General features: G+C 41.0%; 1 protein-coding gene across 3 annotated transcripts; it reads left to right on the top strand.

The window, feature by feature from the left end:
- The first annotated feature begins 2,055 nt into the window (after window positions 1-2,055).
- csf2rb (colony stimulating factor 2 receptor subunit beta) lies at window positions 2,056-12,286 on the top strand. Of its 3 annotated transcripts, none has more exons than XM_076751651.1 (15): window positions 2,056-2,275; window positions 3,864-4,085; window positions 5,823-5,940; window positions 6,150-6,331; window positions 6,497-6,651; window positions 7,180-7,324; window positions 7,625-7,757; window positions 7,866-8,020; window positions 8,411-8,544; window positions 8,635-8,815; window positions 9,004-9,100; window positions 9,656-9,722; window positions 9,831-9,910; window positions 10,044-10,206; window positions 10,556-12,286. In XM_076751651.1, the coding sequence occupies exons 2-15, from the start codon at window positions 3,980-3,982 to the stop codon at window positions 10,964-10,966; spliced, it is 2,127 nt and encodes a 708-aa protein (XP_076607766.1). In that variant the 5' UTR covers window positions 2,056-2,275; window positions 3,864-3,979; the 3' UTR covers window positions 10,967-12,286. The 3 variants fall into 3 exon arrangements, with proteins under 3 accessions (XP_076607766.1, XP_076607762.1, XP_076607765.1); XM_076751647.1 differs by having other exon boundaries at window positions 2,056-2,271; XM_076751650.1 differs by lacking the exon at window positions 2,056-2,275 and having other exon boundaries at window positions 3,842-4,085.

A 12,286-nucleotide genomic window follows, 5' to 3' on the forward strand; every position in this document is an offset into this window, starting at 1 on the left:
TAAAATGACATCTACTTCTTCTCCCTCATCCCAAATCAAGGATTTTACAAATATGTGTCATTTCTACTTTCCTGTAAAGTCCATCCTCAGTGTCAGTGCACTGGGGGCTTCAGGTGTCCACATCACACTTGTGGAGGTTGATTGTTGAACCAGGATTGGCTTCTAAACTCATTGTGATGACACAAATCATGCTCTTTGGCCCGCCTTTTTAACGCTGGATTTTTATGAGCATTGAGAAAATTTCCATTTTCAGCAAGTGAAAGTGAAAACAGTCAAACTCTGCACATACATCAGTCTGCAAACATTCAACTGAAGGAACAAGAAAAAAAATGTATTTTGGAGTGGGGGGTGGCTTTAACTAAATTTTTTGTGGCTCATATTTATTTTAAGCAGCGCAAACCAACCAAAATTTGTCTCTATTCTATTCTTTTCTTGTAATAATGGCAATTCAAAGGTTGATTAGTGATAGTGTAACCACCGCGAGCTGTTGACTGAAATGTTCTGACTCAATATGAGTTATTCCCTCTATGACTTCAGTGAAGCAGAAACAGTCAAACAACCAGCATAACTGTCAGTATCATAACTGGAAAGCAGAGAGATGAGCTCTTATTTAAAGTGAAGCACGAACCACTGATATCTAAATATAGCAAAATGATAACAATACAGCCCACTCAATGTTTAACTACGCCTAAAAAAAAATTGATTTTAATATAAATCCCTGTTTGCAAAAGTCTTTCATAATGTTTTCCCTCTCTGTATGTGAAGGTGGAAGATGTATTCAGACTATTCACTCAAGTAAAAGTAGCAGTAGAACAGTGTAAATGTACACAGTTGCAACTAAAATGCCTCACTTAAGTAAAGGTACGGAAGCAAGAGCAGCAGTGAAGTACTCATTATGCTGAAAAGAGCTTTCCAAAGTCTCCTATTATTATATACAACAGTTTAATTCAATCTTGTAGCTGCTTGAGGTGGAGCTTACTTTACGTTCTTCCTGTCCTGGTTCAGTGGTTTCATCTGTAACAGTGCATCACATTTCAGAAGCCGATCAAATGTTCTGTTTGTAAAAGCGTTAATCTGTAAAGTCATAAATGTCAAATAAATGTAAGGGAGCAAAGAAGAAGAAGAAAAGAAGAAAAAAGAAAAGCTGAAGTGAAACACAACTGCCTCAAAATTGCACTTAAGTAAATGTAATTAGTTACATTGCAGCTTCATTCAGTGACAGAGCAGAAGAAGACAGATTTTAAACTTTCATCTCCACCACTCAAACCATTAATAGATATTTTATCCTATATAATAAATTCTTCTACTTCCTTGTCAGTATAGTCTAATCCAATCTAATCTAATCTAATCTAATCTAATCTAATGTCTCGTGCCAAATTGAACATTTTATTAACGTGCGGTTATGAAACTGTGAAGCAGCTGCACCACATGAAACCCACGCTGACTGGTGACACTCACTACACCCACCTTTGAGCCAGCCGGTTCCGTGGGACATTTAAAGTCATTTGGAAAATGTAAAAATTCTGAGGCAGCAGTTTACTGTAAATCAGACAGTTTAATAGAAAGCTGCTGCACACAATAGATGAATGATGAATTACTGAGTTGTAATTTGGAACTGTAACCAAATGGAAAACACTGATCATGATCTATAACAGAGGCTTCATCTGCTTGTGGCCGAGCTGTGTGTGTTATCTCAAAGCATGCGGTTGATTAACCACTGATACTTATACCTAGCTGGTTAATCTTGAATAGGCTTCATCATGAAACCAAAATATGTATCCTCTGTGAGACGAGAAAGAAAAAAATGGTTTGATTTATTGCATTTAAACAGGAAATGTGAAAGAAAATGTTTCAGCTGTTTTTAGCAGGTTTACTCTTTACTGTTAGAACCTCCTAATGAGTTCATATAATTACTGTGAAAAAGGGGAAGAATAGGCAAAACTACGGCAGCTGCACCTCCCAGTGGCTCCTAAAGAAGCTTTTCATAGGCAGGGGGTTAGGGTGTATCAGGGTGGCCATGGCTCCCACTTTGGTGTCGCGCCTGGTGTCTCCAGAATAATGTGAGCTTTTGATAGCTGGAGCATTTTGCAGACTGCAAATTAAAACATCTGATGTTGTATTAAAGTGAGAACAACATTGTCGCTGTGGTCAGAAAGAGGAAACTGAACTTGTTACAGAGGAAACTCCCACAGACTTCTCGACAGTGTTCACGAGGAGTTGGCTGACAAGAAGGAGGCCGTGGTGACAGACAGCCAAAGGAAATCATGTGAGGTAGGTAAGTGAAGGATTTACTGCGCTTGATTTGTTCGGATGGTTTTTCAACGCATCGGCTGTGTCACATTGCTCGTGTCTATGTCATTTCACAGCTTGATGTCATGTATAGTGTGTAGTGATATTCATGTGTGTTCAGCTCTCCTTTGCCATGACAACATGAGGACGCAGTCATTAATCTGGAGGACGTCAAAGACAGCTGGACGTGTTGGCCTTCATTAGAGCCGATGTTAAAATGTGCTGAGCGGTGACGTGACATGCGTGCCTTTGACGTCCAGTGACTTAGAAATAAGCTGAATTACAGTGAATTTTCCAAAGACCAGCGTTGTGTAATACAGTGACACTCACACACTGGCAGAAATGAAGCAACGCAGCTGTTTGATCAAATCAGCCGCCGAGCAGAGTCAGCTCAGCAGCTTTTCATTTATTCTAACTCTCAGCTGCCTTCATACGCAGGTCTTCATGCCTTATATGTGTTTCAATCTCTGTTTGGTTTCAAGCCGTCTCCTGCTGTCAAGTGTGACCTCTTGCACGCAGACAATAAAGAGGGTTTTTTGGTTTCAGAGTCAGTGTTGGCTTCCCACATTCTCCTGGTGGGTTTTCCCCAAAGCTGCTACTGTAGAGAGCAGAGGCAGAAGTGGAGTCTTTCATGCCTGAGTGACCCTTAAAATCCCCCCTTTTTGTTTTTACCATTGAGTCTGCTGCGCTGATCACACCTCTCCTTTTTCTGTTTTCTTATTTTATTTGAAGATAGTCTAACTATGAAAAGGGCTGCACGCACACACACACACACACACACACACACACACACACACCCACACCCACACACACACACACACAAAAGATTGTGCACATCATGCTACAAAACAAGTAGAACAGTTTAATACTATATCTTATCATTTGTCTTCTGGGATCTACAGTAAATATACATCAATATATTAAAAACTTTCTAAAAGACACAAATTAAGAAATTAATGAATTAAACCCGTGATTAACAAATAAATATTTCTTAAACTGCTCTGATTCCATATTCAGTCTGTTATCATCAACCAACATTCAGAGTTGTAGGAATTATGTTATTTGTCACCTTTTCGTTATTATCACTCTTGAAGGATCTTAATGGATTTTTAGTGATGTTTATATATTTACAAGCAGAAATTGCAAAGATGAGTTAAATGTGCGGCCTTTCTTACGGGGGCTTTTAGGAGCAGACAATCGCATTTTAAAGAAAAAACGAACAGAATAAAACAAACGAAAATCAATTTAACAGAAACAGAATTTGCATGATTTTTTTTTTTTTTTATAAACAATTGCTTTTCGTCCTCTTCTAGCAGAGTTGCAAAGCGCTCATCTGTGCCATCAGTATTTGGTATTTTTCGTTGATGTGTGTCTCCAGAGACGGCTTGTGTATCTTTTTAATATCACATGTGAGAGAAAGAGATAAGAGGCAGGCGGAAGTGTGGCAACAACCCACAACAAGCAGACATTCAAAGCGGAAGTGAGTGCTGGTAGTGTGGTCATGACTCATTTCTTCATTATTTCTAGTAAATGAACTAATCATCTCTCTCTCTCACCTTTCTGTACGTACCCAGCCTTCCCTCTCAGCCAGGGACTTTGCGATGATGTGAATACACAGAATAACGTTTGCTGAGACCAGCTCAGAAAAAAAAGGAGGGGGGGGGGCTCCCAGCCGTGTCTGTCCCCAGGAATGATGCCTCTCTTCTGGATCGTGCTCTGGTCAACGCTTCTTCCTCTGGCTCGCTTCTCTGGTCCAGATCGTTGTAGCGTCCATGAGAGCAGCAGCTTACAGAACAGTAAGTCTCTTCAGTGTTCACCTGGTGCTCTCAGGATTGATTTGGAATTAAAATCTTTTGAAATTCACCAGTTTTGATATTTCAGATCATAAATTGGATCATTACTCAGATAAATCTGGAGATCTTTAGATCATTTTTTTGTAGTTTGTGTGATATATTATAGATATAGGGGATGGTTTCAATCAGTGGTTGAATGTAACTAAATATATTTATTCAAGTCCTGCACTTAAGTGCCGTTCTGAAGCGTTTTTACTTATACGCTTGTGCTTTTAACGCCACTACATATAGTTACTAGTTATATTGCATATTTGCAAATGTTTTGTCTAAAAATGTGTTGCCAGCATCTGAAATATAATCAGTCATTCAGTGAAAAACATTTCTGAGAATCAGAATCAGGTTTATTGTCAGGTAGTTTTTCACATTCGAAGAATTTGCCTTGATGCTCTGGTGCATAACTAAAAAGTAAGAAGAGGTAAAAATCTAAAGAAAGACAATTAGCAAGAACTACAAGTCTAGATGCATGAATAGGAAATAAAAAATCTGAAAAAAAAAAAATGTAGGAAGAATATGTACAATATGCTATTAAAATGAAAGATCCAATCCAAAAAAAAAAAAAAAAAAAAGATGTGCGTTAGAGTCAGAAGACACAGACCAGACATTAAAGTGTGATGTTAATGGGGGAGGGAGATCAGTGTCAGTGGGGTCATTGGCCTTGTCGATGAGGTCAGCTGTGTGAAAGAGATCTTGAGAGCGACTAACTCAAGTGACTGAAGAAGGCTCAGCAGACCTGGACGCCTTACACAGAGACATTTACTGACGCTTGATGGAGGAAAATAGAGCAGAGCAGTACAAGAGAGTCTGTAAGGACACCCAGTTCTGGAGGAGGGAGTGCTTAAGCCTTACTACACCCACAAGATTTACTACATGTCCAAGTCAGGTTATTTTCACTCATCTATGCATATGTTGGACACATATCTGTTGGCCGTTGGATCCTAAAACAGGAAACTATGCGTACTTAAGTCCCATTGTACGGGACACTCAGGTCACATGTAATACATTATAAGTCGTCAGCGTCGAGTCGGGCAGAGTACAGCCTGCTATGACCTCTGCGCCCCTGGGAGACAGAGACAGCTGCACTGCCCAGTCAGTGCAGGAGGAGGCAGAGAGTTTGGCATGTTATCTTTAAGGTCGAAGAAGAAAAATGAATTCAGTCCTTGAAGTGTGACTTTCCTATAAGAAGCGGAAAAGGTGCATTGTAGGAATATTCAAGCCTGTTTTCACCAGAAATCAACTTACAAGAATCTTCTAAAGCCATGTTTTTGATCATTGTAACGCAGCAAACTGCTTTATTCTATCAGACTCTCTCTCTTTCCTCCAATACTCTTAAAGTTGAAAAACAGGTTGAAGTAGTGCTTACTTACTGCAGAAAGTTGTCTTAGGACAGAAACATCTTTATGAGATTATCGGTGAAAATAATCCTGTCCTGTGCATGTAGGTACTTATGTTACTTTAACTACATTTGGCTCCTCATGCTTCTGAACTTTACTTGGGTACAATTTTGAATGCAAGACTTTCACTTGTAATTGATTATTTTTACATTGTTGTCTTACCTCTCTTACTTAAGTGTAATGCTGTTTCTACCACTGATTATAATATACATCCAAAACAATATCAAATAAGATAACTTGTGCAGTAATTGACCAATTGGCTGAAAACAACTTCTTCCTGCCCACCCAGAGTCTCCACTGCTGAAATCCTTACAGTGCTACAATGACTACAAGTCCTATGTCCACTGCGAGTGGAGTGAACAGAGAAACATAACACTGCAGCTCTGGTTCAAGACAGACAACAACAGGTAAAACCAGCAGAGAGGCCAGGACGGGAACAGGGGAGCAAAGAGACGTCAACAACAAGGCGGGGGCTGGGTGGCTGTAGACAGGTGTTTTGTGTGGCACTGCACTGAAGGATTAAAACTATTTTGGGCCACAACAGAGGATATAATGTAGGTTTATGGGGGTATGTCAAAGTTCTCTGCCCCACAGCTCTGTGTCCATGTCCCTGCAGGGAGCAGTGTTTGCCTTACGGCACTGCAGTACAAGACGCAAGTGAGCACAGGACTGTCCAGTGTAGATATAAAACTCAAGCATTATCCATCGGCATCAGACACACTGTGTTCTTCCTCGAGGAGACGACAGAGACCCTCTGCTCATCCGTCCCATACAAGCCTCTGGCTCTGTCTCAGCACTGTGAGTTTACATTACATCAATCATACTTTACTCCACTACTGTGATGATAATCATAGAAAAAATGGGGCTGCTGAGAACAGACTAATACATTTTAAAAGCATATACTAACATTTGAATTCAGTCGCATCACTTCCACTGTTAGCTGTGTGTTTTTGTGTTATACAGTGAGAGCACGGCCGCCAGTCGATCTGTCCACACGTGATGCAGGTGATGGAGGCAGACGGCTCAGCTGGTCCAGCCCCTACCCCTCCTCATCCTCCCTGAACAAAAACATGGCATATCAGCTCAGCTACAGGACAGTCAGACAGGACAACTGGATGGTTAGCATCAAATACACTGTATATACTCTGCCGCGTAGAGACTAATATTGTTTTGTAGCATTTAAAGGACACTTGAAACGTGAAAGTGTAGTTCCTGAACACAATAACTGGCATTTGAACAGGTTGATGCTTTAGCTTCAGTAATGATAACTAAAGCAGTTAGTGCTTGTCTGGGAATCATATTCGAGATTTCTTCTGGCAGGAAGCTGAGATCCACTGGAGCAGCTCTTATTCAAATTTACAGCTTATAGGCCAAGTCTAATCTGAGCCCTGGTGAAGCTGCAATCAAGCATATAAATATCTCACAGTTACTCTAACATAAGAAACATCGCCTTGTTACCTGCTCTATAAGGTTGTGCTCAGGCACGTGCTTTTAGCTAAATGCTAACATCACCATGCTAACACGAACGTGCAGACATTTAGCAGCAATGTTTGCCTTACTGTGTTCACATCTTAACTTAGCATGTTAGCATGCGCATATGTTTCTGACCTGGACTTCAGTATTTTCTCTTTTGATTCTCTCTGCAGACTGTGAATGTTACAAAAACCAGTCTGACACTCGAGAAGCGGTTGTTGCTTCCAGGTCACAGGTATGAAGCCAGGGTGAGGGCCCGGACCACCGTGGGCCAGTGGAGCCAGTGGAGTCCTGTGGTGACGTGGCAGACTGGAGAGAGTGAGTCAAAGAAGCATTCAACATCATTTTAAATCTAAATGCAACCCATTTACAACACCGTGAATCCTTCCCTGCATGTGCACAAATTAGCTTCAACTCTGACATTTAACCACTCAGCTCATATATTTAATGAATTGGATCATTTTACTCCAGAAGGGTCTTTTCTTGCAAAGCAGACCCTGCTCCTTATCTCCTTTCCTCACATTTCTAATCTCCTCCCTCTGTCCATTTTTATGGGAGCTGGGGAAAAGTCTGGAGCTTTGCAGCCGTTGCTATCAGCTCTCTCTCTTTCTGCCACAGACGCTGGGCAGTTTCCCAGTTTGCATTGTGTGCTGGATGGAGAGAAGGAGGTGACGTGCTGCTGGGAGGTGAGCAGGGAGCTGGCTCACTTCATTACCCACCAGCTGGCCTGTCGACGCAACCAGACTGCACCGTAAGCCGAGTGTGACGCTGACAATACCACCTGGTTATCCTTCATTCATTCATTCATGTAATCAACCCCCCCACCCCACCCCACCCCCATTTTAATCCCGGCCTTCAGGTCTGAGAGATGCTGTGTGAACCCAACAGTCACTTCTGACCTCAGCGGGACTGTGCTGAGGTACAGCTGCTCACTGACTGTCACAGACCCTGCACATCTGCTGCTGGAGCTCTTACCAACACGCAATGCCAAGGTTTTTGAGGCCAACCAACACAGTGAGTAGACACGAGACAGCAGGCATAATATTATAGGCGAGACTGAGAGGAGGTGGGGAGGGGGGAGTAGAGATAACGTGTCCTGCCAAATTAAAAACACACAGTGGGGCGATAAAACTGCAGAAAGCTGTGCAGACACACAGGGCAGAGCAACTGAGAGGTGATTAAGTGCCCCCACCTAGTGTCTGAATGGAACTACTGCACCCCAGTCAGTTTGTTACCGGCCATGAGGACAAGCTGGTTTGTCATAAATAGCAGTAGAAGAAGTCAGAGAACTGAACTGTACTGTTTACAGGAGTGAGGATGCAAATGTGAAAGGTTAGAACGCTAAAAAGCTTTTCATCATGACTGACTTTATTCTACTCTTTTGACTACTCTCTTGTTGCACAGTTCGTCCCAACCCTCCACAGCAGGTAAAGGTGAGGGAGAAAGGCAGCAACTGGGTGGTGGAATGGACTGATCCGAGCACAGCTTCAAAACTCAGTCTGTATTATCAACTCTGCTATTACAAGATACAGGACAGGGTGAGAAATATTACACTCAGACACATTCACAATTGGACGAATGCAAAACTTTTACATCTCACAGCATTCTGTACACATTTTCTGTTTCAGAAATGCTCTATCAGGAACATTTCAGAGGGGTCCATGTCCATGAACATCCCGCAGGCTTCTCTGGTCCCATCCCAGCACTACCAGGTCAAGGTCAGGTCCCTGGTCGTCCCTGGAGAAGATTCCATCTACGGGGGACTCCCCTCTGAATGGACTGATCCTGTGGACTGGACTTCACATGAGGGTACTGTGTAGACACAAACATTGTGATTTCACTGATTCTTGTGGAAAATTTGTTGTGTTTCATTTTCTTTTTCCTGGAAAAAGTGTTTATTCAGTGGAAAACAACATGTGCTGAAAAATCACCTTAATACATATCATGAATGATCATTATCATTATCATCATTTATTGTGTTTTCTGTCCCCTGACAGCCACCTGGTCCCTCAACACCCTGATCTATTTCTCCATCAGTGTGTTTGTGGCGGCAGCCTTCCTCACACTTTACTGCACCATTCCAGCGTGTCAAAGGTCCTTCATTTTCCATACACTTTATTCAAGATTCAAGTTCTGTTAAATCAAATGTAACTACAGCCATCAGATAAATGGAGTAGAGTGTATATATATATTACAAAGTCTATCTAAAATGCAATCAAATTAAGCCAATAAATCTGGAAAAATAATTAAATATAAAGTGTGTTTTCAAGTGTTACTTTTTCATTTATATTGACATGCATATTAGTCGCGTATTGGCTCTTTATTAGTCATTATAAAGAACTTGTCAATGCCTTAATCTGCATGAGCATATTCTACAACTACTAGGCCATCAACTAAGAGTTTTCTCTCAATAACCTCCTAATTACTGCTTATTGATAGTAAGTAAGGAAGCTGTTGTACGTGACTTATGATCTTAATAACCTTACCCTTAATAACCCTAAAGCCCAAAAATAATAAGTGCTTTATAATGACTAATAAAGTGCAAATATGCTACTAAAATGCATGCTAATCAGTAACTAGCTCATAGTGAATATGTGTACTTTAATATAAAGTGTAATTCTTTTAAATGTTATATTTTGAAACACATAGGAGGGTAATTCTGTGGGTGGACTCAGTTCCTTCTCCAGGAAAAAGCAAAATCCTGTCTGAGATCAAGGTGAGACTGCATCATTTCAGAGTTTGGTGGAATTGTGTTGCATCAAGAAACGGTTCTGCATGTTTGTGTTTGTCTGATTTTAAATCAGGATGTATTTTTGTGCTCCAGTCTGCCACGAGCTGGACCCTCATGCAGAGTGAGAACACGTCCATGTGCAAAGTGCAGCATTTGGACAGCGTATCCACATGGTAATGCGCTTCACACTCAGCATTTTCAGACAGATAATAATGAAAGCAAATTCTTCTGTTGCATGAGCGGATCAATTACAGACAGTTCTCTGTTATCTGGCAAAAACACTTTCTGCTCTGCGTCTCCTTGTAGCTCCTCAGATGTTTCGCTGTGGCTAACCAAAGACAGTGAAAAAAAGTGTTTGGAGCAGGGCGAGGGCTGCTGGAGGTGTGATAACCAGCCCCGACTGGCTGTGGAGGTTAACAGCTCTGACACGTCCTCCTTGAGCTTCAGCGGGCCGTACATCCTCTGTCCGGTCAGTTACTCACAGTCCAGTCCGGGTCAAATTTCATTTATTATTGTCATTTATTTATGTGATCTTCTGAAGCACTCAATGTAAATCAGAAACATGATATTAGATTCAAAATTTAATCTGAATGTTTGATATCTTCATGCTTTTGTGTTTTATATCTGAAATATCTGCACTCCACTGTATATCTGCTGTCCAACATCAATCAAATCAAATCTGTATTATGACTCGGGTGTTACTAGAAGCAGATTGTAAATAGGTACATGAAAAAAAAAAAAGTCAGAAATATTAGCTGTATCATTAGCTTTCAGCCATTAAATGTCATATACTGAACAGCATTGTTACTGTCTGACAGGCAACAGAGTCAATCTGCAATTCAGTGAAAGTCAAGCGAGAAGAGACAGAGAAAGACTCCACGTCAGACGACTCTGCATCTCCTTCCCCTTTGAACCTCACCTTTTACGGGGAAGGTTATGTGTGCCTACCCAACCGAAGCAAATCCAGGTCCACACAGGATCTTGTATCTCACAGTGGCGCCAACACAAACACACACAGGCACGACAGCGCTGAGCAGGACCAGCACCATGCAGATTCCACAATGTGGCCAGATAAGATGGACGTTCAGCCAGGTCTCGGGGAGCCCACCAGCAGCCACCAGCCTCCAGCTTACACCTCAGGACCTTTCACTCCCTGGCCTCAAGGGGGTGCCATACAGGCTTCAGGGTACTGCCACCTTCCCACAGCCCACATGCAAGCAGAAAAATGACCTGAAAAGGGAGAGCATACCAAGAAGGACCTATCAGGCTTCCTTAGCAGATGTAAAACATAATCAGTGATTTCTTGTTTTTTTCATAAGCATTCAGCTTTATTTCAAGCCACTTATGCTTGCATGTGAAAAATGCAATCATGCACATGAATGAATGTTTGTTTACATATCAGAAAGGATTTCTTGAGAACCATTTTGATTGGTTTTATGACTTTTCTGACCAAACATCAGGTTAGTTGGCTGACCAATGGAGGGCAGTAGTGAGCTGAGCCTGAGAGTGCAGTGCATGTGAATCGGAGGGATAGATAGATAGATAGATAGATAGATAGATAGATAGATAGATAGATAGATAGTATGTTATTTACAGTATACGTCTATGTTGATGTTAATTAGTGATCATGAGTGAGTAATTCACCAATTGTCACCAAGGCTATAATTTTAAGTTTTTGTTGAAACTGTGTTATAGAGAGGTGTTGATTCAACTGAACGAATCGACATAAATCGACATTTTCACCAGGATGTAGTTTGTGGTGCTGTTGAATTGTGTTGCTTTATATCATATTGCTCTGTATTATTTTGTCTATCCCATTTATATCAATGAGGATAGTCTGCCTCATTACTGGTAATAGTTTTACAGAATGAATCTACACATGAATGAATTTAATCTGCTGACTTATCGGCAGGTTTAGCCAGAGTTTTTTATTATTATTTTATTATTTAATTTACCTATTGCCCCATTAGCTATGACTAACTCACTGAATTATTAACAAGATCTCAGTTAATCAAAACATGTATTTTCTCTGTCCCAATAATATAAGAATTTAGATTTTTTTGACAAATATTCAACAACTTCATGTATCTTTTTTGCTAATACTAGTCATGGCCATCTCTCCAGCTAGCTTTCTCCTGACCCAGCATGTTTGTTTTAGCTGTGTAGTTTTAGTTTCTCTCTGGTGGAGAGTGTGACAGCAGCTTGTAGACACTGCAAATTTATGAAACATTTTCAGGTTACACCTGGCTTATGTACATATAGCAATTTGGCAGCAGGTGGATATGACTGTGTGTCTGCAGAGCTGTGTATAGGTAGACTCTCTTTCTGTCACTCATACACATACGCACACACACACACACACACACACACACACACACACAAATTCACAGTGTTATCTAATATACTGGTCTTTTTATCTCCACATCTGTCATGCCTGACAGGGTTGTGTGGAGTATTCAGCGGTCTGTCAGTTTCTGGAAGCAAGTGTGAGTGTGTAATGCATATGTGCTGTACATGCATGTATGAGGCTGCAATGCAAAATTACTGAA

This window comes from Chaetodon auriga, chromosome 16 (assembly GCF_051107435.1).
Source record: "Chaetodon auriga isolate fChaAug3 chromosome 16, fChaAug3.hap1, whole genome shotgun sequence".
Lineage (NCBI taxonomy): Eukaryota > Metazoa > Chordata > Actinopteri > Chaetodontiformes > Chaetodontidae > Chaetodon > Chaetodon auriga.

Bases quoted from the DNA above. Each gene is read 5' to 3' on its own strand.
- csf2rb (XM_076751651.1), top strand. From the start codon at position 3,980: ATGATGCCTCTCTTCTGGATCGTGCTCTGGTCAACGCTTCTTCCTCTG. The intron at 9,101-9,655 runs GTCCTTCATTTT...TGAAACACATAG, and splicing joins ACCATTCCAGCGTGTCAAAG to GAGGGTAATTCTGTGGGTGG. The intron at 9,723-9,830 runs GTGAGACTGCAT...TTTGTGCTCCAG, and splicing joins AAATCCTGTCTGAGATCAAG to TCTGCCACGAGCTGGACCCT.